General features: G+C 40.3%; 1 protein-coding gene across 1 annotated transcript; it reads left to right on the top strand.

Annotated features, from left to right (window-relative positions):
• The first annotated feature begins 8,524 nt into the window (after positions 1-8,524).
• LOC136516668 (MADS-box transcription factor 3-like) lies at positions 8,525-22,530 on the top strand. The gene is made up of 9 exons (XM_066510132.1): positions 8,525-8,712; positions 8,895-9,160; positions 19,955-20,039; positions 21,221-21,282; positions 21,376-21,475; positions 21,573-21,614; positions 21,706-21,747; positions 21,890-22,067; positions 22,285-22,530. Exons 1-9 carry the CDS (start codon positions 8,662-8,664, stop codon positions 22,293-22,295), a joined length of 837 nt encoding a protein of 278 aa, XP_066366229.1. The 5' UTR covers positions 8,525-8,661; the 3' UTR covers positions 22,296-22,530.
• The last annotated feature ends 549 nt before the right edge of the window (positions 22,531-23,079 follow it).

The following is a 23,079-nucleotide window of genomic DNA, read 5'->3' as shown; positions in this document are numbered from 1 at the left end:
ATTCTTCAAGTGAAGAAGAACCCCATCACAAGAGGCAAGACCACAAGCACTCATCATCAAGCTCTTCTCATGTGTGCCTTATGGCATGAGGTAACGAAAGCTCTTCCTCTAGTGAGAGTGATAGTGATGATGATATGCCTTCTTATCATGAACTTGTGCAAGAAAATTTTAATTATGCTAAAGCTTGCACTAGTCAACAAAAGAAGCTCAAAAGTTTAAAAGAAAATCTAGATAGTTTATAAAAAGCATACAAAACCTTGCTTGAACAATATGAGAACTTTGCTAATCTCAATGTTGAACTATCTACTAAAATTGAGAAACTTGAGACTAGTGCAACAACAAATGCATGCACAATCAATGATGAGCAACTCTTAAAGAAAAATGAAAAATTAAAAGAAAAGTTAGCTAGCTCACAAGAAGCATATAATAGTTTGCTTGCTAAAATAGAAACCATGTGCAAACATTATGATGAGCTAACTAATAAAGTTGCTAATCTTGAAGCCGTTAGCACAACCCCCACCAAGGCATCTAAAAAGAAAAGTTCTATCTTTAACATGTCTAAAAAGGATGCCTCTACTTCTTGTAATGATTTATGTTTAGACTCACCTTTGTGCAACCAAGTTTGTGTTGAGAAAGTTGTTGTAGATACATGCACACAAGAGGTTGCAAAAGAGAATGAGCAACTCAAGCAAGAAGTAGCTCGCCTCACCAAGGACTTGACTCAAGTGAAAGGCAAGGCGAAGCAAACCCAACTTCATCAAGATAACACCGTCAAGGGAGTGAAGAAGCTTGATGAAGGATAAACCATGGTTTGTTACGTGTGCCACAAGGAAGGTCACAAGTCCTATGAGTGCAAGGTGAAGAATGGGGGAGGAGCAAAGAAGAAGGAGAAAAAGCAAACAAGCAAGCTCTCCAACACCTACACCAACAAGGTGGACAAGAAGGCATCCACACCTTATCTCTTGAAGAAGAAGAAAAATGACAAGGTGGTGGACATCAAGGTGAACAAGCAAGCCAACAATGGGGTCAAACGCTTTTGGGTGCCAAAGGAAATAATTTCCAACATGAAGAGCACCAAGAAGGTTTGGATCCCGAAAGGGAAGTGAGAAGTCTGTCGGACTTCGGGGAATTTGGAGACTTGGCAAAGTATGGGTGCATTTCATGGGGTGCATCATGATGGACAAAATCATTGCCAAGTGGGTTAGTGAATACTATGAACCCAAATTCCCCGTCCCATGTCAGGTAACTAGATGTTATTACTTTTTAATTGGTACATCTTGCAATTAGTTCTTCCTACAATTGGTACCTTTAAGCATCTAGTTACTCTTCATGCCTAGGTTTGCATTTGCATGCTTATATCCTTTATCATGCATACACTAGGTATATCTTATAGTAGGCTTGCTCGGTCTCTTTTTAAACCCTTGGAGCAAACCTACATGGTTTAAAATTGCTTAGAAGCACGACACATAGCTTGTCTTACTTTTGTTTATCTAATATGTGCCAAAGTCCAAATTATAGATAATCTCTCTCGAATATCAGTTTTGAAAATGATTCTCACATTCATGAGATGTCATATTTCAAGTGGTATTTTGATTCTAAAATCAATGTGCATGATTCCTACAAAGTGTTCCACATTTGTGTGCACATATTTAGGGGGAGTAATTCTACAACTTGGATGCTTTGAGACTAGCACTTTTTCAAATGGTATCAATTTTTCAAACCTATCACATGTGTAGTAGTCTCATTGTAAGGAAATTGGAGTCCCCGGAGTTAAAGCATCATTCTTCAATTGGCATCATCATGTTGATTTCATTTCATATTTATATGCTTTCTCCATGCATTATATAGATTAAACTCTCTTATACAATAAACTGCTAATTATGCATATGCTTTGCTTTCTACCATATGTATGCGTATATTTAGGGGGAGCTTAGTCTATATAATGTGAGAGTCAAATTTTATGATCCATTTCACTCTATACACAAAGGATCACGAAATTTGACCCTCCCTTGTGCTACTAATGTCTTCCTTTTCGGTGTTTGATGCCAAATGGGGAGAATTTGAAGGACCAAAGGCAAGCATCAAGTTGATGTCTACAAGTGGTAATGGTCCGAGTAAAGGGAGGAAAGTGGATTATGGATTAGTCTAAGTAATGGTAAAATTTGTAGGAATCCATAATGCCACATGGGGATTTTTGCAAGGGCAAGATAAGCTTTCATTTAGTTTTAATTGGTATCTTACAATTGACTTCAATTGGTATCCCTTAATACCATATATGATTTCAATTCGTATCTTTAAGTATCAAATAAACTTGCCCTTTGCATTGCATCCTAGCAAGTAGGTAGTTTTTAACTTCCAAATTCTTATTATTTGCTTTCTTTGGTCATGTTGGCATCAATCACCAAAAAAGGGGAGATTGTAAGGAAAATGGACCCTTGGCCCATTTACTTTGGATTTTGGTGTTTGATGACCAACACAACCAAATTGGACTAATAAATTTGCAAGTGTTTGTTTAGTAGTTCAATAGGGTGCAAGACGTAACTTGGACGAAGGCGACGTGATGATCCGATGATCAACACCTCAAGCAAGACCTTAGGAGCACAAGAGAAGACCCAAGAGATCAAGCAAAGTCCAAGCATGAAGATTGGAACCAAGCCATATGCAAGATCGCGAAGAAATGAGCTCACTGTGGTGACTGAATGCTGGACCGGACGCTGGACAAGCAACCGGACGCTGCGACCGGACGCTGGGCAAGTGGCTCGGCAGACAGGCGACAGAACGCTGGCGGCAACCGATCGGACATAGGACAACAACATCCGATCGAGTACAGTAAAGTTCTAGAGCAGCAAATCTACGACCGAACGCGTCTGGTGGCAGGCGACCGGATGCTGGCTAGCGTCCGATCAGTATATTGCTGGCTCAACAGTCAGGACAACTGGACGCGTCTGGTTAGGACGATTCAGTGTTCGGTCAGTAGCAGTTTCGCAGGAATTCGACCCCAACGGCTACTTTCTCAGTGGGGCTTATAAATATAACCCCCAACCGGCCATTTGAGTGTGTGTGGATCTGAGGAAATATACCAAGGGTGTTGATTCACCATTTTAGTAATCTTCACTTGTATAGTCACTACTGGAAACTCGAATACTTCTGTGGGTGTTGCATTTTTCTGTGTGTGTTTCTCTATACACACAGAAAAATTCATCATTTTTCTGTGCGTTTCAAAAATCCCGACAGAAATATTCGAAAACCCACAGAAAAATTATGTGATTTTTCTGTGCGTGTCAATACACATAGAAAAATTGACATTATTCTGTCGGTTCGTTGAAAACGCACAGAAAAAATACATACACGCACACGAAAATTCTATCGGATAAACCAGCCCCTGCGCCGCTCCGAGCACCCTGCCCTTTTCTCTTCCGCAGCGCCCCTCCCCTCCCGGCCCCAGCACCCCTCCTCTCCCTTCTTCCCCGCGGGCGCCCTGGCCCCAGCGCCCCTCCTCCCCCGTAGGCACCCCCCTTCTTCTTCCCCGACGGGTGGCCGCTCCTCCCCTCCCCCTTCTTCACCCGGCCGGATTCGGCCCTCCCTCTCCAAGATCCGACCGGTGGTTGCGGTGGTGGTGGTAGTGGTGGCCGGTGGCGGGGCGTGGCGGCGGCGGCGGCCCTCCCCTCACCCTTCTTCTCCCTCGCCGGCGCCCCTCCCCTCTCCCTTCTTCTTCCCCGGCGGGTGCCCCTCCCCTCCCCCATCTTCACCCGGCCGGATCTGGCCCTCCCTCTCCCGGATCTGGCCGGTGGCTGCGATGGTGGTGGTGGTGGCCGGCGGCGGGGCGTGGTGGTGGCGGCGGCCCTCCTCTCCCGGATCCTGGGAAGCTGTTCTTGACTCCAACGAACGGACGGTTGTTGATTTCCTAGTTGTTGATTTTCTTTACTAGAACTGTGGATGTTGTTTGCTGCTCTTGCTTTAGCTGATGGTGTCCTATCTATTTGCATTCTCTAAGCTTTGTAGAATATATTTGAACCGGAGATGCTTAGGTAAGAAGTAAGAAATACACTGCCCAATACCCATGAATCAAAACATTTTTGTTCTGGAATTGTTGCAATCACTTGCTCTTGTAAACCAAATTATGCAGATTGATATTAACTTTTAATCAGATGTATGCCAAGCTTCTAGCTATCTGTATGTGCAGATATTTTTTGTCTATTGAACTCCTAAAGTGAAAAATGACTAAACTTGCTAGAGATGGAACACAAAATTAACTAATCTAGGATTGTCTACAAGTAGTCTTGGGCAATGATAGAGCTCTGAAAATTTTCTAGTAACTACTTGATAAAGGTGCAGTCGGTTTGTTGAGAAGTTGTCCAGCTTTTTATTTAGATGACTCTAATCTGCGATGATGTTTTAACTTGTTTGTTTTGTTACCCTGGTTGCTTTTCAGGTGAGATGCTATGAAAACAGTATCTAGAGCTAAGATGATATGAAACCCCAGTCTCGTGCCGCGCTGCTCTCCCCTTCCCTAACTATGCCTTGTGACTTTTTTTGTTTTGTACTACTCTTGAGTGGCTGTGATGAATCAAGTTTCCATTAGAGAACTTCTACACTTTAGCACCTTATGAGCTGGTACTTGGGATATTTTGTTCTGTTTGCTGCTTAACTAGGATGGCTTGTACCAGTACAAGCAACCAGTTCTATGGCCAGTTCAATTCCCATTAGAGAGAGAGAGAATTAAATTAATTTCTAGGTGAAATTAAGTTGCAGTTGTCATGCTGATAATGGGTAAATCTGAGCTATTTCTCGAGTTCTTTTGCTCTTGTTCTTTTGCTCCAGGTGAAATATATGTAGTTCTTGTGCTTTTGTGCTCCGATTGATGCTAAGAGTTAGGACTTGAATGTTTGTTCAGATTGGATCAGGTTTGGCTCCTCTTTCTTGTGTGACAATTTGACTGTCGCCACCTATACATGTGTGCATGACCAACTTTGGGTCTGTCAGTAGGGTATCGGGGGCTTGGGTCTATCAGTTAACCTTGTCCATGAGATAAGTATGTATGCAACACCAAAGTTTCTGAAATATGAATCGATGATGTGGTTTAGCAATGCACTTATAAGGTTTGCCATACTTGATTGTTCAAATAAGAGCTGGAGATTCCTGCTGAGCAGGTTGCAGTTTTGAACATCTTTGTAACCGGTAGAAACAACAGAATATTATGGGTTCAACTTCTAGAAGAATGTTCTTCTCCTCTATTGTTAGTTCAAACTGTTGTTCCCAACTTGAGTTCATTGTTGTGCCATTTCTTCTCCTCTACTGATCACTCTTGTAGTGAACTACTGTAACTCTCTTTTCATTTCTTGAGAATGAAATGTACATCCTATTTAATTAGATGTGTGTCTATGGTAAGAAGAGTCCATGTTTTCTATGTAATATATATGCACTTGTCTGTATACTTATGAGTTGCTACACTGTGCCAAATGGGTTTCGAGTATAATCTTATAAGCTGGAATTGTTCTTATGTCATTCTATTGCACTTGTCTGTATCGGATAAAAACCTTTCTGTTGCTTTTGTATTATTCTTATGTCATTCTATTGCTTTTGTACTTTTATCAATGGGATGTCTGTGATTGCTAAATTGGGCTGTTTTTGTGCTTCTAGGGTTTGGAAATGTATGTTGTGTGGATGTGGACTACTTTTAATTATGCCACTAGTAGCTCACTACCTTGTGGTTGTGGATTACTTCTAAATTCTAATGTGGCTGGCTGGTTGTGGACCATATTAACTATGATGCTACTTATGCCATATTTTATTCATCCATGTTCCTGTTATTTGATTCCTAGCTTACACAACTTGTTTATATGTTTGCTACATTCCTCGTTGTTTCTAACGTTGCTGCATTCCTCATTATTCCTGTAGCTTGTGGCCTGGGAGAAGAAAAGAGAGGTCACATTAACAAGGTAGACTTGATTCATATTTACTTAGCTAATTCATTGGATTATAGTATTATACAACTTGTTTCTGTTACATTCATCATATAACAAATATGTTTTGACTTGCAAGGGGCATGTGTGCTACATGTAACAAGGGCAATTGGAAAGAGGAGAGCTCTACAATCAACAGCAACAAGGTATGATTTTGCTGCTCCATTGTTGGTTAGGACATGTGTATGGCGTCGCCTCGCCACGCGCCTTAAATGCCTAGTCAACTCGAATTGGTGGGTCGGCGCGCCTCGACTTACCGCCTTAAAAACAGTGATCCAGCATATCTATTTCTTTATAATAGTGTAATCCTTGCATGCATGCTGTCTCCTATTACCTTGCTCACAGCTTGGCTTGTGGTTGGGTTCATAAACTTACTGAAATTTGTGGACTAGTGCCTAAACACTATCTTGAGTTATGGTTAATTCAGTTCAATGTCTATTTGAAATTACTTTTCTCTTTACCTCTGAATATTTTTTCCTATTCACAAGATTACTCTAATTAATGAAAAATGGTCTTTTGCAGGAGGCTTTGGGAATTTCTTAGTTTGAGAACAGATTGTAGATATGTTGATCAGTAGTTGTGCTTTGTTTATATGGTTTCAATAACATTGTGTTTTGTAACTGTATAATGACATTGAAACATTGAGTCCATTGTTATGAACAACAATGATATGTAACAACTTTCATGCTGATTATATGTATCGAGATTGCTGAATGTAACATGTTGATGCATGGCTAAATAATACTATTCATGTATGATGAAATATGATGATAGTCATTAGTTATGAGCCGTGCTTGTAGACTTCATTACTGTATGGACAATATATATTTTAATACGTTGTTGCTACTGTTTTAAAATAATTTTTTTTGTGTGTTTAATTCTTTTTTTCTGTGCGTTTATTTCTTTTTTTCTGTGTGGATTAACGCACGGAAAAATTAGTTTTAATCTGGGCGAACACAATTTTTCTGTGCGTGTGAGACCCACAGAAAAATTGTTTCTGACGGTGAACCCACGGAAAAAGTCGATTTTTCTATCATTCTATTTCTGTGGGTTATTTTCTGACGGTACACCGTCAGAAAAATATTTTTCTGACGGTATTCGAATTTTTCCGTGGGTTTTCGCACCCACAGAAAAAATCGAGATTCCAGTAGTGAGTGCTTAGTGATTCATCAGGTGATTAGCGTAGGTGCTTTGCAAAGTGCTTAGGTTGATTAGGCCACCGCTTATGCGTTTGCTCTAGGTTTAGGCCTAGTGTTTAGTGAGGTTTGCATACCTCTTACCACTCGGTGCTTGCGAGCACCATTGTTGTACATCGGAGGGGCTTGAAGTCTTGCGAGATCACACCAACCGCGTTTGTGGTGTCGCTGCCACCGTGTACCGGAGGGAACAAGGCCCGTGGCGTTTCGGCCGGAAGCTTGATAGTAAAGACGACGGGGAGCATCCAGGAGAGGTTTGCCGGAAGACACGTCGGAGATCCACTTACGCGTGGGGAAGGCCCGAGGCTATCCACAAAGTTACTCGACCGGGAGCTTGGCCCTTGCGAGGGGCTCCAACAAAGACTAGGGGAAAGCTTGCGCGCTTCTCGATACCTTGGTAAAAATACCAAAGTCGTCGACGGGAGTTTGCATATCTCTACCTTGCTCTTTAGCTTCCGCATTTACATTGATTACTTTACTACGTTTGTGGTAGAGATAGCGACACACTAGCAAAACCATAGTTGCACATCTAGATAGTTTAGAGTTAGAATTTTTATGTTGCCTAATTCAACCCTCCCTCTTAGGCGTCACGGTCCCTTCAGGGAGAAATAGTTCTAGGAGTGAGATAAAAATCTAAGTGTCACAATGGAGGGTAGCTTCATACTAAGTACCATTAGGATTAATAGTTTAATATGTTTTCCTAACAAACTTGTTTGGAGATATAAATGTTGATAATATTTTTTCTACAAACATAGTCAAACTTAAGAATATTTGACCTCTACAAAACCCTAGGCGACTCCGGAGGGAGTATACACGCTAAGAAAAAAAACATGAATTGGTCCGCCGTTTAGGATGAACCTAATAGATTTTAGCCAGATTACAATTAGAATGCAAAGTCACAAGTTTATAGTGGCTGTCTGAAGTTTTGTTATAATTCCCAGGAAACAAATATAAGGGTAATGATGCAGCGTAGTCCTAAAAAAATGAGTGAGTTACTGAGGTAACCAAGAGCCTCCTTTTCTAGCATCTGTACTTCCCTAAAGCCTAGACAAGCTGCAAGAGGAAAGTAAACGACTCCCATATTTTTCCAAAGGTAGCTCCCAAGCAAAACCTCAGTGTTAGTGCCCGTGGAAGATCCACACAAGAATTTAACAGCAAAGACTTAAAAAAAGAATTTAACAGAAAATAAATAATAAAATTATTACATCTAGACCCTGTACAATTCCCACGTTTCAGACGGACGAAATTAATAATTACGTAAAAATGTGCAGGTCATGGCAAAAGTATAATTAAATTAATACGAAAGGATAGGCAAGGAAATGCCGGTACCAAAGATATAAAGAAGGTAGAGGGGAATGGAAGAGTCCAGGAGCAAGAAACACTCAGAACTCAGAAGCTGCCAGAGCTACCACCACCCCCTCTCATCCCCATCCCCTCCTCCAACCTTCCTCCTTCAAACAGCAAAATCTGCGTGTCTCCTGCCGGCTAATAAGAAAAAGAGCATGTACATCCGAGAGGAGCAGGCTACGCCATCCACAGTGACAGGCATCATGGTGATTTCTTATTCTTGCGTTGGCTTCTTTAATTTCTTTCAAGATTGCTATGTATGCTCTTTCCGGCTCTTCTTCATTCTCTTACTGAATTTGCTGCAGATCCATCGATCCATCTTACACACGCTAGCTCCTTGTGTCGTCTCCTAGCAATTCTTGAGTGTGTAGCTTTTGTTTGTGTGCAGTCGACCCTGACCTCGGCGGGGCTGAAGCTGAAGGAGCCGATGTCCCCTGGTGGCTCCGCGTCGGTTGCAGAGAGGAACAACGGCAGGGGCAAGGGCAAGACTGAGATCAAGCGCATCGAGAACACGACGAACAGGCAGGTCACCTTCTGCAAGCGCCGCAACGGCCTCCTCAAGAAGGCGTACGAGCTTTCCGTGCTCTGCGACGCCGAGGTCGCGCTCATCGTCTTCTCCAGCCGCGGCCGCCTCTATGAGTACTCCAACAACAGGTCTCATCTTCTTTCCAGTTCTGTGCATCTATCTCTGTGTACTGCGCTGCTAGTACCACAGTAGCACTCCACTGAATATATGCACATACGATAGATTATACGCCGAACAAATCATAATAATCCATGAAATGGGAGGCTATAAGTGATGAGCCTGTCCGTCTAGACACATGATGTATCATATTCCTGAATTATTCTTATGAAGTTTTCCGAATTGGAGCAAGTTAGCTCCCAGCTTTCCTGCTGCAAAGAGGGAAGCTGCATTTTCTTTGCTACATGTTTCTGTTTATTAACTGTCTTGCTTATTTTTATGCTACCGGAGAGAGGCCATCCAGTAGCAAGGGCGAAAGAAATTGCAACGGTTTCTTTGCGTGTGTTCCGTCATCCTGCTGTGTGTGCTTGTGGCTCCCTTTCCGGTTTCTTTTGTGTTCCTGTGAGGTGAGCTAGATGTCTAGATAGATTCAGCGCAGGGTATGCTTTGTGAAGCATATGTACATGCTGTGCCTGTGAGGTGAGCTTTTCTTGTGTGTGTGCAATGGGTGCCCTGCGTTTTACTTTGGCTTGGTGGTCCGCTTCTTTTCTAGCGCGCTCCATTTATTTCTTTCCCTTCTATGATCCATCATATCCCTGAGAAAGAGAGAGACAACGGAAGGGAGAAAGATCGAGGGGGAAGGCTTAGATCTCTCATACCTCATGGTATATAGCAAGCATATGCTCACACAAAAAAAAACTCATCTTTTTTTGAAGGAAGAAAAAACTCATCTTTTTTCCCCTCTGGTCTCATCTTCCCTTTTTGTTGCTTTGGTCATACAGGTGCAGATCTAGCAATTCTTTTCGTTCTCTTAGCTTTGGGTCACTAGATGTGCGCGCGTGCAGTAACTCGGTAACTGTATGCAAAATTGTGAGTGTGAACGAGAGAGGTAAATATTTGAGATCAGGTAAAAAGATGTCACGCATCTAGTTGCCTATTTCCTGCCAGTGCTATGATGTTAGGGTTAGGGTTCCATCCCATGTGCCTCCATCATCATCATCACCATCCTCTCTCTCTCTCTCTCTCTCTCTCTCTCTCTCATACTGTCATACAGTGTGTCTTCTGTACATGTTACTGTTGTCCCTGCGTGTGGTGGTTCTGGTCTCCTCGTCAGGGCCATGTATGTGTGCGCTGTGCATTGCGCTGCATATGCTAAAGTGATATATGCCCATCACGGGAGCTCTGCGGCCTCTCTGCCACCACCTAGCACTGTATAGTTTTAATTTGGACTCACAGAAAATAAAAGGAGGTAAGTAATGCAGAAGGAAATGATAACATAGAATTGAAAATAAAGAAACAACCTTAAAACAGTGATAGCAGATTAAATTTCCCTAGGCATTTGTGCTTATTTTTTAAATTTCACTATCCGATCCTTATGTTGCACGCACTCATAAGTGCCATGAATGAACGATGAACGAATGAGTAGATTCATCACAGCTTTGATAAATTGGAATCATTCCATCTGATTGTATGCATTTGACTTGTAAACTCAAAGAACAATGTGTTATGTCCTCACAGAAATTTGAGTATTATGATGATTGGGTGCTGATATCTTGAAGTGAATGCTTACTGTTAAAAGTAAAAATAGTGTTCACTGAACCATAAACCTGAGAGGAAAAAAACCCCCTACTTTATAAGAAACCAAATTACTTTTCTTGAACAGCTTCAGGGAAAGATCAAAATTTGATCTATATTATTGTAAAATCTAAAGGAAAAAAGAAGTTTATTAGATGCATTAGTCAACATGGTATTGCTATTATGTTTGTACATATACAAAGGACCATATAGTTAAAATTATCGTATCAATTTAGATTTCATACTTGATATAAAAGTATCTCGTGCCAATTTTAACTATAGAAGGAAAAGAGTGCTATTTTCCTCTGCTAGGCGCTAGCAGCCTAGCAGGAAAATGCAGACTAAAACTGAAATGTTTGCTCAAAGCTCGACGAAACCATAGATATTTGGTCTTTGTGACCATATGGGAGGACCCTGAAATAATACCTATGCCAATTTTGTGTGTTTTTTTATGCGAATAATGCTGTATATACGGATCGGAACCAATGGCATTTTTTGAAACAAGATCGGAACCAATGGAATGGCATGGCCAGTTCCTTGCCAGTGATGCATCGGGGACTACAAGGGGGGAGAAAGCTGGACTTGCAAGCTGGTGCTGGTCAGAATAGTAAATGGTACTCTACGTACGGTAGGGTACTAGGGTTGGCCTTGGCCTGCTGGGTAAAAGCTGAGACCCTGGCTTATGCACTCCTTTGTGACCAACGGGTAGTAGATGTCCACTGCTTGCAGCCAATCATGCTGCGGGTAACGCATGGCTACTGCCAAGCATGCTCGAGGATGCTAAGGTATTTGCTAGATTCACCTACAGAAAGAACCGTACCTTTGAAATTGGTATACTACCTCTGTACGGTTAAGAATGCAATTCTAGGTTCATTTTTGGTTTTCATGTCCAAAGTTTTACCGAATATATAGATAAAAATATAATATTTTTGACACCAAATAAATATATTATAAAAATATATCTCATAACAAATCTAATGATACTAATTTTATGTCATGACTATTTATATTTTTTTATATAATTGGTCAAACTTGACGTACTAAAACATTGCACTGTGCTAGAATTGCATTCATTTGCGGACGGAGGGTGTATTATATATTATGTGAGTCAAAGAGTTTCTTTTTTCTCATTTCCCTCTCATTCCCTTGGTCTTCGAAATTGTGGTTGGCGTTGGCACTATGCGGGTGTTACATTCCCCCCATATTTATTAATCTTTGAAGCACGCTAATAAAATGCTTGGCCTTAATTTGGGATGGATGTGATGAGTTCCTGAAAAATAGTGATGAGTTCCTTGTTAATCTTTGTATGGCAACTGCAAAATTGGCATGCTTAGAAAATATGTCGTCTAATGATAGCTAGGATTCAGATTTCAGTAAAGATGCATGATTCTTGTCTCATATTTCTTTTAGCAAGAATAAAGTGATATTTACATTTTGTTTTTGAACGTATGACATTTACATGGATATGCCTCTTTTTCTGACACAGTTTTAGACTGCTGATTTTCACTAGCAAACTAATGTAATGTGAATATTGCACCATTTTTTTTAGATTAGATTGTTTCATTGTTAGCAGTGGAAAAAATCATTCTTTTGAAGAATCATTGGGATCCATCGTCTTTCTGCTTTCACTTCCTTTGCATCACTAACATAACTTTCTTAACAAAAAAAAATCTAGTTCCTTTATATTTGTTTATATGTCAGATTTAGTACAAATGGCCACTTAAGCAACACACAAGAGAGCTAGCTCAACTTGACTGTGAATGCACGGATCCACTAAAACCGCACACCATCACTATTGCACTTTTGGTTATTATATATCAACGACAAATATTTTTATTACTCTGTCAACAGATCTGTATTTTATCAGTTTCTCAATGTTTAAAGGATTAGAAATGTATGTTTAGGGTTTGTTTTGAAGAGGGTAATTTCCCCAGGATTTTTTTGGCTCAGTTCAAAATTTAATTAAATTCTAAATTCTAATGTTATTACATCTCGACCCCCCTTTCCAAACAGTTCGTTTAGGGTTTGACTTTCTTGGAAAAGCGAGGATGAAATTTTTGCTATGCTTAGTAGCTTATTATAAGAGAGATCCAGTTCTAGAATGTCCATTTTAGTTTCACTAGAACTGGAAAAGCACAACTAATTCGGAGTTCTTCTGATTTTATTTTTCTAAGAACTGTAGTAGTTATTAGATGTGGTATTACATGAGGTTCAAACTCCATGTGCACTAGAAACACACATAATAAGAACTCAAGTTCCATGAAGATGCATCAATATTTTATAGAATGATAATGCAATGGCAGTTGATATTTAATTATGCTGGCAACGCAATATATGGTAATATGGTATACAGTATTAGTGAAGAATGAAGCAGTTATAAATTCACTAACAATGTAAGCAATGCCTGTGTTCATGTATGTTCTGCTAAAACGTCACAAATCATTATTGCACTAAACAATATTATTACTACTTTGGAATGTGCTTGCACGTTTTGTTGTTATCGGTAGCATTGATGAGGACTACTCTCAATTTCACACGACACTGAATGCTATGTTCAGTCAACTTCTTTTATTTACCAGAGAGTGGTCAACTACTTAAATGCTATTTTCGAGAAGTTTTATTTTCGCCTGAACCAACCTTAGTGAATGTTTAGTTCCCAAAATTTTTCAAGATTCCCCGTCACATCGAATCTTTAGACGCATGCATGAAGCATTAAATATAAATAAAAAATAAAACTAATTACACAGTTTAGACGAAATTCACGAGACGAATCTTTTAAGCCTAATTAGACTATGATTGGACACTAATTACCAAATAACAACGAAAGTGCTACAGTAGCATTTTGCAAAAATTTTCGCCATCTAAACACAGCCTTATTTTTTTGCTTATATAAGGGCATCCCAACAATGCCACTCCAGCTAGCTCATAGAAATTCATGTTAGCACTTTTCTTATGCGGAAGAGAGAGAAGATGGAAAAAATAAAAGACTATCTTATCTTAACACATATCTCGCTCAGAAAACGAGGTAGTTTGTGGGCCTGCTCATAAAGAATGGCAGAGAGAGGAGAGAAGATATAGAATAAAAAATCATTTACATGTGGGTTTACACAATGAAGTGGCAAATGACATGGCACGTATGAGCTAGCTGCTATCTCATACTATTGAGGATGCCCTAACTTGATCAAGAGAATGGCACTATTTGCACCATGCTAATAGTACTAATAATAATAAAATTGATGAAGCAGAGGCGCTCGCCCTAGCATTTTTAATAGGGTGAGAATCGAACCCTAGTTGGATGAGTCATGCTAGTAATAATATAACCCTGGTTGGTCTCAACATTGATAATGTTCATGCTTATTGATAACAAAACTAAAAGGAGTCTGCTTTTATACTTCAATATCAAATGTCTCAACTCATTATAGTTCTAGGTCTTGTCTTTCAAAAAGAATAGTTCCCGGCCTTGATATGTTTTTTTGAGGTTTATTGTTGTGGACCGAGTTATGTTCTTTTAATTGGGAAGTATAATTTTATTGAACCTTTGTTAGAATTGTGGGCTTGATAAATATATGACATGTGCTCTCTAACTATTTTTGACTAATAGTAGGAAATAATCCTCCTATATATACATATAAATTCTTAAAATTGAAGAATACACAAAAAAAAATTATGTTTTATCGAAATGGATTATGAATCATGTTACAGAGTGGCGGGTCAGAAAGTTAAATACAAATTCTAGGCCATGAACATTTTTTGCTTCACCTATGGAGAATGCAGCCAAAAAAAAAAAGAAAAACATTACCTGCAGGACATGCGCCTTCTTTGTCGCCAGATGTGCAGTTGCTCCAAGCCCCCACCAACACCACGAGGCCTATGCACCACCGCCTCCGCTCCTCGCTCCTTGGGTTGCCGCTGCTCGTCACAGTGACCCTGCGAGCAGCCATCTGCATCGATCTAAGGAGAGAGTGGAGGGAGAGGGGTGGAGCAGCAAGCAGGAGAATTAAGGGGCCATTGAAGGGGAGAGAGAGAAGAGAGAGGAAGAAGCAATGACCCTAGACTGCCAGAGGGTGGGGGGGGGGGAGAGAGAGAGAGCTATAACTTTCGGACACTATCACTAGATTTAACCAGATTGGAATAAAATTTTGGGTCTGTTACCTAGATCACTGCCAACTAGTGTTAAAATCCAGCAGTGATCGCTGTTGTTTTTCAACTCCAACCGACAGTGATAATGAGCTATCACTGCTCGTGCATCTATAAAACGTGCAATGACAATGTTTTCCCTTACAAACTGACAGTGATAACTATCACTGGCGGCTCTAGGACACCTGGCATTGATGGGTCGGCCTGGATTGTGGGTTTTGTAGTAGTGAGTGTGGAATTTCTAATTTGTCGAATGAAATTAAATATAATACTATGAATATGGTTTTTATTTTGTTATCTAGGAGCTTGACTTGGCATTAGCATATCACTCATTTATCTTTTAGCACTAATTATTGCTTTGAGATTTCTTTTTTCACAAAGTATTGGCCATGTGTTGATGTCATAAAGTGAGCACAAATGACTATAAGTTAGTGAGTTAATATACATATTGTTTTGTCATCTTTATGATCATTCAATCCTAATCAAATTGCATTTACTTGCCCAATTTGAAGTTTTTCACCTAGCTGCCGTTTGTTTGAATAAGGTTTTGGGTTCTGAGGTACACTAAGCATGTGGATCAGTAGCAGCATAGTATGTCACAGCTCAGATAGATATTAACAACTGATGGCATAGGGTCAGGAAAATACAGAGCTAGCTAGGTACCTAACACATTCTAGCTAGCATAAAATATAAGCATGAAGAACTATGAAAAGACACCCAACCCAACCCATGGAGAATTTATGGACTTGTGGCAGAATAGTACTACCCCAGACGTTTGATTCAGACATGAAAAAAAATGAAGTCCTCGGTAAAGAGGAAAATCACTACCCCAATCCCGGAAAAGCTGTGGAGATGTGCACAACTCTTGGACCGATAGGAGGATTGATGTTCCCACACTTGCCAATGGTTTTGGGGTATATCTTGCCTGGACTTGAGGGGTTCCACATTTGTTCTGCAACATAGTATAGAGAACAGTTACATCAGCAGTGCCCTGCATTTGTATATGCAGTGTCTCCTAGATATAATTAGGTTACTCATTCTGTCCCAAAGTAAATCATTTTTTTTTACTTGTCTGAAGTCAAGCTATTTTAAGTTTGATCAAATTTATAAAAACATCAATATTTATGATACTAAATTATTACCACTAAATAAATCAGGAAATATATTTTCACAATATACTTATTTGGTGTTATAGACGATGTTACTCTTTATATAAAATCGGTCAAATTTAAGATAGCTTGTCTTTAAATGATTCTAGGGTTTATTTTATTTTAGGACGGAGGTAGTAGTATTTTGGGATGATAGATTGGAATATTGGTTCATTTATGTTGATCGTTTTAACTTTCAGTAGTGTGGAATTTTAAGTGACAGGCTTGGCAGCCGATGTAGCAATTAACATGGCTAGAAGATGTCAAATTTTAGTTACTGAAACTACTCTCTCTGTCCTATATTATAAGATGTTTTGACTTTTTTATACATAGTTAAAGCAATGTATCTAGAAGAGCCAATACGCCATATGATTTTGAATGTAGGGACGCTCTTCTATGAAACTATTATTTTCATTTATTTTGGTTGTGATTGTTCTATTATCTTTTGTACTTTTTTACAGAAAGATATCTAGTTTTGCCATGAAACAATTTTTTTTTCAACTTTCATCCTTCCACAACAGCAACAATAACAATATAGCCTTTCAGTCCCAAGCAAGTTGGGGTAGGCTAGAGTTGAAACCCACCAGAGCCCCAAGTCACGGTCCAGGCACTTCAATAGCTGCTTTCCAAGTACTCCTATTCAAACATAGATCTCTAGGTATATCCCAAGCTTTCAAATCTCTTTTTATTGCCTCCATCCATATCAATTTCTGTCTTCCTCTACCTCTCCTCGTATTATTAGCTTGGCTTAGGAATCCACAATGCACTGGTGCCTCTAGAGGTCTCCTTTGGACATGGCTAAACCACCTCAACCGATATTGGACAAGCTTTTCTTCAATTGGTGCTACCTCTAGGCGATCACGTATATCATCGTTCTGAACTCGGTCCATTCTTGTGTGACCACAAATCCATCGCAACATACGCATTTCTGCAACACTCAGTTGTTGAACATGTCGAATCTTTGTAGGCCAATATTTTGCTTCATACAACATAGCCAGTCTAATCACCGTTCTATAGAACTTGCCTTTTAGCTTTTGTGGTACACTCTTGTCACAGGGAATGCTAGAAGCTTGTCGCCACTTGATCCACCTTGCTTTGATTCTATGGCTAACGTTCGCATCTATAGCATCGATCCCAGATACCGAAAGATATCCTTCTTAGGCACTACTTGACCTTCCAAACTCACATCTCCCTCCTCCTGTATAACTCCGCTAAAGTCGCATCTCATGTATTCGGTTTTAGTTCTGCTCAATCTAAAACCTTTAGACTTAAGGGTCTGCCGCCATAACTCTAGTTTCCTATTTACTCCCGCCTGACTTTCGCCCACTAACACTACATCATCAGTGAACAACATACACCACGGGATATCCCCTTGTATGTTCCTGGTAACCTCATCCATTACCAAGGCAAAGAGATACAGGCTTAAGGCTGACCCTTGATGAAGTCCAATTTTAATCGGGAAGTAATCTGTATTACCATCGTTTGTTCGAACACTAGTCACAACATTGTTGTACATGTTCTTGATGAGGATCACGTACTTTGATGGGACTTTATGTTTGTCCAAAGACCACCACATAACATTTCTTGGTATCTTGTCATAAGCCTTCTCTAAGTCAATGAAAACCAAGTGGAGGTCCTTCTTCTGTTCTCTAAACCGCTCCATAACATGTCTTATTAAGAAGATTGCTTTTGTGGTTGACCTTCCGGGAATGAAATCAAATTGGTTTGTTGATATCTGCGTCGTTCCTCGTAGGCGCTGCTCGATGACTCTCACCCATAACTTCATAGTGTGGCTCATGAACTTAATTCCCCGATAATTAGTACAACTTTGGATATCTCCCTTGTTATTGTAGATTGGTACCAATATGCTTCTTCTCCACTCCTCAGGCATCTTGTTCGATCGAAAGATATTGTTGAACATCTTGGTTAGCCATACTATAGCTATATCCTCGAGACATCTCCACACCTCGATTGGGATACCATCAGGGCCTATCGCTTTGCCCCCTTTCATCCTTTTCAAGGCTTCTCTGACCTCCGATTCTTGAATCCTCCCCACAAAGCGCCTGTTAGTGTCATCAAACGAGTCATCTAGCTGAACGGTGTTCTCGTTCTCACCATTGAACAATTTATCAAAATACTCTTGCCATCTATGTCTGATCTCATCCTCCTTCACTAAGAGCTGCTCCCTCTCATCCTTTATGCACTTGACTTGGTTGAAGTCCCTTGTCTTCCTATCGCGAGCCCTAGCCATCCTATAAATATCCTTCTCTCCTTCATTCGTACTCAAACGTCGGTAAATGTCCTCATAGGCCTGCCCCTTTGCCTCACCGCTCGTTTTGCAGTCTTCTTTGCCACCTTGTACTTCTCTATGTTGTTTGCACACCTGTCATGATACAAGCGCTTATATCACTCCTTCTTTTTCTTAATAGCCTTTTGCACATCTTCATTCCACCATCAAGTGTCTTTCGAGTCGCATCCGCTCCCTTTGGTCACTCCAAGCACCTTTGAAGCAACCTTCTGAACGCATGTCGCCATCTTCTCCCACATGCTGTTTACATCACCTTCATCATTCTAAGGGTCCTCTTCAATGACCTTTTCCTTAAGGACCTTTGATGCCTCCCCTTCTAATTTCCACTACTTCGTTCTAGCAACCCTAGCTTGTTTGTTTCCATGAGCTTGCACCAGAAAGCGAAAGTCAGCCACCACTAGCTTGTGTTGAGCGACCACACATTCTCTAGGTATCACCTTACAGTCCACGCATGTTCATTTATCCCTCCTTCTTGTAAGGACAAAGTCGATTTGACTAGAGTACTGGCCACTACTAAAGGTCACTAAATGGGACTGTCTCTTACGGAAGAAAGTGTTAGATATCATCAGATCAAAAGCTATGGAGAAGTCTAAGACTTCGTCTCCCTCCTGGTTCCTACTACCAAATCCAAAACCCCCATGAACCGCCTCGAAACCTGCACTTGATGTACCTACATGGCCATTAAGATCACCTCCTATAAAGAGCTTTTCGCTACTAGTGACAGCTCTAACCAAGCAATCTAAGTCTTCCCAGAAAAGCCGCTTAGCACTCTCATCATGGCCTACTTGGGGGGCATACGCACTAATTACATTTAAGACCATATCATTAATGATAAGTTTAACTAAGATGATCCTATCCCCTTGCCTTCTCACCTCCACCACACCATCCTTGAGGCTCTTATCAATCAAAACTCCTACTCCATTTTTATTTGAAGTTGTCCCTATGTACCAGAGCTTGAAGCCGGTATTGTCCACCTCCTTCGCCTTCTGCCCCTTCCATTTAGTCTCTTGGACGCATAAGATATTTACACGCCTCCTAACCGTTGTGTCCACTAACTCTCTGTAAGGGACCCTACATTCCAGCTATCTAAACGGATCCTAGTTGGCTCGACTAGCTTCCTTACCCTTCGCACCCGCCGAGATAGGTGTGAAGACCCTTGGTCATTTTGCACCACACCCGGGCACCGATATGGTGCGTCACTAAGGATGCGACGACCCGATCCTTGCTCACTTGACACCGTGTCCAGATCGCGACACGACGTGTCACGGGGGTGACGACCCGTCCCTTGCTCATTTAACACCATATCTGGGTTCTGACATGGCGCGTCGCTAGGAGGGTTATGCCCTAACGGGATTCTTTTGGGTTTCATCTTCATTAAAGTGGCTAAGTTTTTTACATTGGCTCGCCGCACCTAACACAACCCTCCTCCTTTATCAGGACTTGGGACCCGCTATGCTGGGACACAAAGGCGTCCCACCATAGATGGAGTTAACTTTCATCCTTCCAGCACATACAATATTATTTTCTTCATTAAAGATTTCATCTGTTTCATGTATGTGTACTAACTCCAGTATTCTACTGTGTGTACACGACTGCAGCGTGAAGGCCACCATTGAGAGGTACAAGAAGGCAAACAGTGACAACTCCAGCGCAGCTGGTACGATTGCTGAGGTCACAATTCAGGTAACATCATGTCCATCAGTCAACACATCATTTCTGATCCAATGACCCTAGTAGTGTTGGTTACCAGTCAAGAGCCGCAGACTCTGTAGTCTACTGATGAACCTAGTGTGTAGGAACACGCAACATTCCTTGAAAGTTGAAACTGTGGTCTACACACAGCCAAAATATTTCTCTGAGCAAAATCTTCAGACTGGACATGCACCCTGTAGGTTCTGGGCATTACACGACAGAAATTCCAGTGACGCCTTAAGAGAACCTGCTTGGACAAGCAGTTCATGTGCAGTTGTGCAGATATATAAGTGTCCTCTCTGGAAGCCTGGATAGCTCTGATTATTCCATGCTTGAAATGGTAGAGGATAGCATGCATATTTTGGACAAAAATGAAAACTCTGAAGACTAGTAGGAAAATTCTTCTCTTGATGCGTTTTTTGTAAGCTATGACACTTATAATATTGTCTCTGATTAAATCTACTACATACACTTTTTTTTTTGCAACTGACGAACATTAGATTGTGTATATATATTTAGACTCAGGATATTATATTTTTTGACATGTGGTATATATATCTGTTAGCCTAGGAATTGCTATGGAGGCATGTAGCTGATGTGGGATCAGACCAGTTGTTAGAAACAGAAAAAACTGAAAAAAATACCTTTGATAGCTTTTAGGTCTGGATTGCATGATCCTTATTTTCTTTTCTGAAAGAGTAGCTCTAATTAGTACTAAATCAGTCTACAAGGCTCTGAATTTGTTGTAAAGGTTTACATTTCGCTGGTTGGTTTCTGGGCTAGTTGGGGCTGGTTGGTGCTGGTTTATTGTGAGAGGAAAACACTGTTGGCTGACTGGTTTGGGCTGGCTGAAACCAACAAGCGACAGGCTGATACTTTAGAGATGCTTCATGTTGTGCAGGCGTGCAACTTTATAAATATGGCAGTTAGTGTGATCAAATGGAGTTTTCGTATTGCACATATTCTCTTTTTCCTACAAATAGATTTGTATGAAATAAATTAATTGGAGTACATTGGCTTTTCTTGCAATTGATAAATGATTATACCATTTAGTTCACATTTTGCAGTCAGACCTGTTTGTTACGAATGTCGAAGGAACTTCCACTAACATTTTGAAATAGAAATCAACAGCAGTATGCAATATTACTAATCGAACTTTTGCAAACTTGCAGCACTACAAGCAGGAATCTGCTAGGCTGATGCAGCAGATCACTAACTTGCAGAACTCCAACAGGTTCAGTTTTTATACAAAATTATCATGTGCGTCCTGGTCAGTTAACAAAACAGAAAGGTCATTTGATGAATTTATAAGCCCCCGATGTTTCAGGGCCCTGATAGGTGATTCTATCACAACCATGAGCCACAAGGACCTTAAGCACCTGGAGACTAGGTTAGACAAAGGCCTTGGAAAGATTAGAGCAAGAAAGGTACTATGCACTATATATATAATAATCATATTTATTGCATTATGTGTGAAAAAAGAAATATTTTGTTTACTCAATTAATGAGCATCCAACTCTGCAGAACGAAGTGCTGTGTTCTGAACTCGAGTACATGCAGAGAAGGGTAAAGAGCAACAAGAGAACATTTTTCCTCTCACAAATTTATTGATTTACTCAGCATTGAACAAAATAAAACAAGAATTTCATCTTTTCAGGAAATGGAGTTGCAGAATGACAACTTGTACTTAAGGAGCAGGGTAAGTAACCTGTTAGTTGCTATGGACTGTGTGCTCACTCTTAGAAGAAAAAAAAAATTGAACTGTAGTTACTGAAATGCTAAGTTATCTTAGCTTTAAAGAAAAATATTGTAACAAGCTAATAACTGTCTCACAAGCACAGGTTGATGAGAATGAAAGGGCACAACAGACAGTGAACATGATGGGGGCACCATCGACAAGTGAGTTTCAGCAGCAGGGTTTTATTCCTTATGACCCAATAAGGAGCTTCCTGCAGTTCAACATCGTGCAGCAGCCTCAGTTTTACTCCCAGCAGGAGGACCGGAAAGACTTCAACCTAGGTAGATTTTTATCTGCCACATTTATTTGAAAAGTATTTAAATGGACACCCCTCAAATGTTTCATAATATCATGTAAATTCTTCTAAATGACATATTAATTGGTTGTCAGAAAACATGAACCCATAGGACTAAACCTCCCACTTGGCTACATAAAATTTCCTCTCCAAGTACATCTCATAGCAGTTTTTGCCATCCTGATCTCTTTTAATGTCTTCAGGGGGAAGATAAATAATGGACCTCTGGAGCTTGAGTTGTCCGTGATCATGTGATTGCAAGTGAGAAACTGGAGCTACATTACTGTGGAATTATATGTAAAGACTAGTACTACTGCTTCATGTGTGTGCGCATGCGCGCACGTAGTATGCACAATTTCATCCCACTATTAAGGCTTGGTACCAACTATGTGATATATAATTAATCTTTATTTGTAATCCAGGATATTTGTGATGCATGCATGCATGTCTCCTTAATTCTCACCATATAAAAATAAGTCACGCATAAAAAAAATCCTGAAGCTGAGCTGCAGTGTTGGATGACTAAAAGATAGGATTCTCCTAGGGTTCATATTAGTGTGCTTAGTTTATGTTTCACACTTGCTTATCTAAGACCTTTAATTCATAGTGTGATCCTTGCTATGGACATGATTAGTGTGTTGGTCCAAAAGACTCATTAGATTGCTTTAATTTAGTAGAACAACATGCTAAGGGGCCTAGAGTTTGCATAGACTAAGATTGTTTTATTAATTTTTTTGGAGCCCAGTTCACCTCCCTCTTGGGTCACGGGACAAATATTTTGATTGATGAAGTCATGCTAAGGAAGTCTCGATGTCGATAGGCATGCCGTCTATGATTAAGAAGTAGTGTTTACAATAAGTCTAGAAAAATGCGAGGACTCGTCTTGAAACAAGGACCTGAATGCTAGGTGAGCAGTTCAACCACAAGAAACTAAACTAGTTCTGTGGTTCATAATATTTTATTAACTTATTTCCACGTTAGTTTGATGTGTTAACTTT

The sequence above is a fragment of the Miscanthus floridulus genome, chromosome 17, assembly GCF_019320115.1.
Source record: "Miscanthus floridulus cultivar M001 chromosome 17, ASM1932011v1, whole genome shotgun sequence".
Lineage (NCBI taxonomy): Eukaryota > Viridiplantae > Streptophyta > Magnoliopsida > Poales > Poaceae > Miscanthus > Miscanthus floridulus.
Note: the sequence above shows the minus strand (reverse complement) of the source record. Positions and strands in the feature narration are given on the sequence as shown.

Excerpts from the sequence above, each read along its gene's own strand:
- LOC136516668 (XM_066510132.1), top strand. The coding sequence starts at position 8,662 with ATGTACATCCGAGAGGAGCAGGCTACGCCATCCACAGTGACAGGCATC. Across the intron at positions 9,161-19,954 it reads TATGAGTACTCCAACAACAG|CGTGAAGGCCACCATTGAGA; the intron begins GTCTCATCTTCT and ends ACACGACTGCAG. Across the intron at positions 21,283-21,375 it reads AACTTGCAGAACTCCAACAG|GGCCCTGATAGGTGATTCTA; the intron begins GTTCAGTTTTTA and ends CCGATGTTTCAG.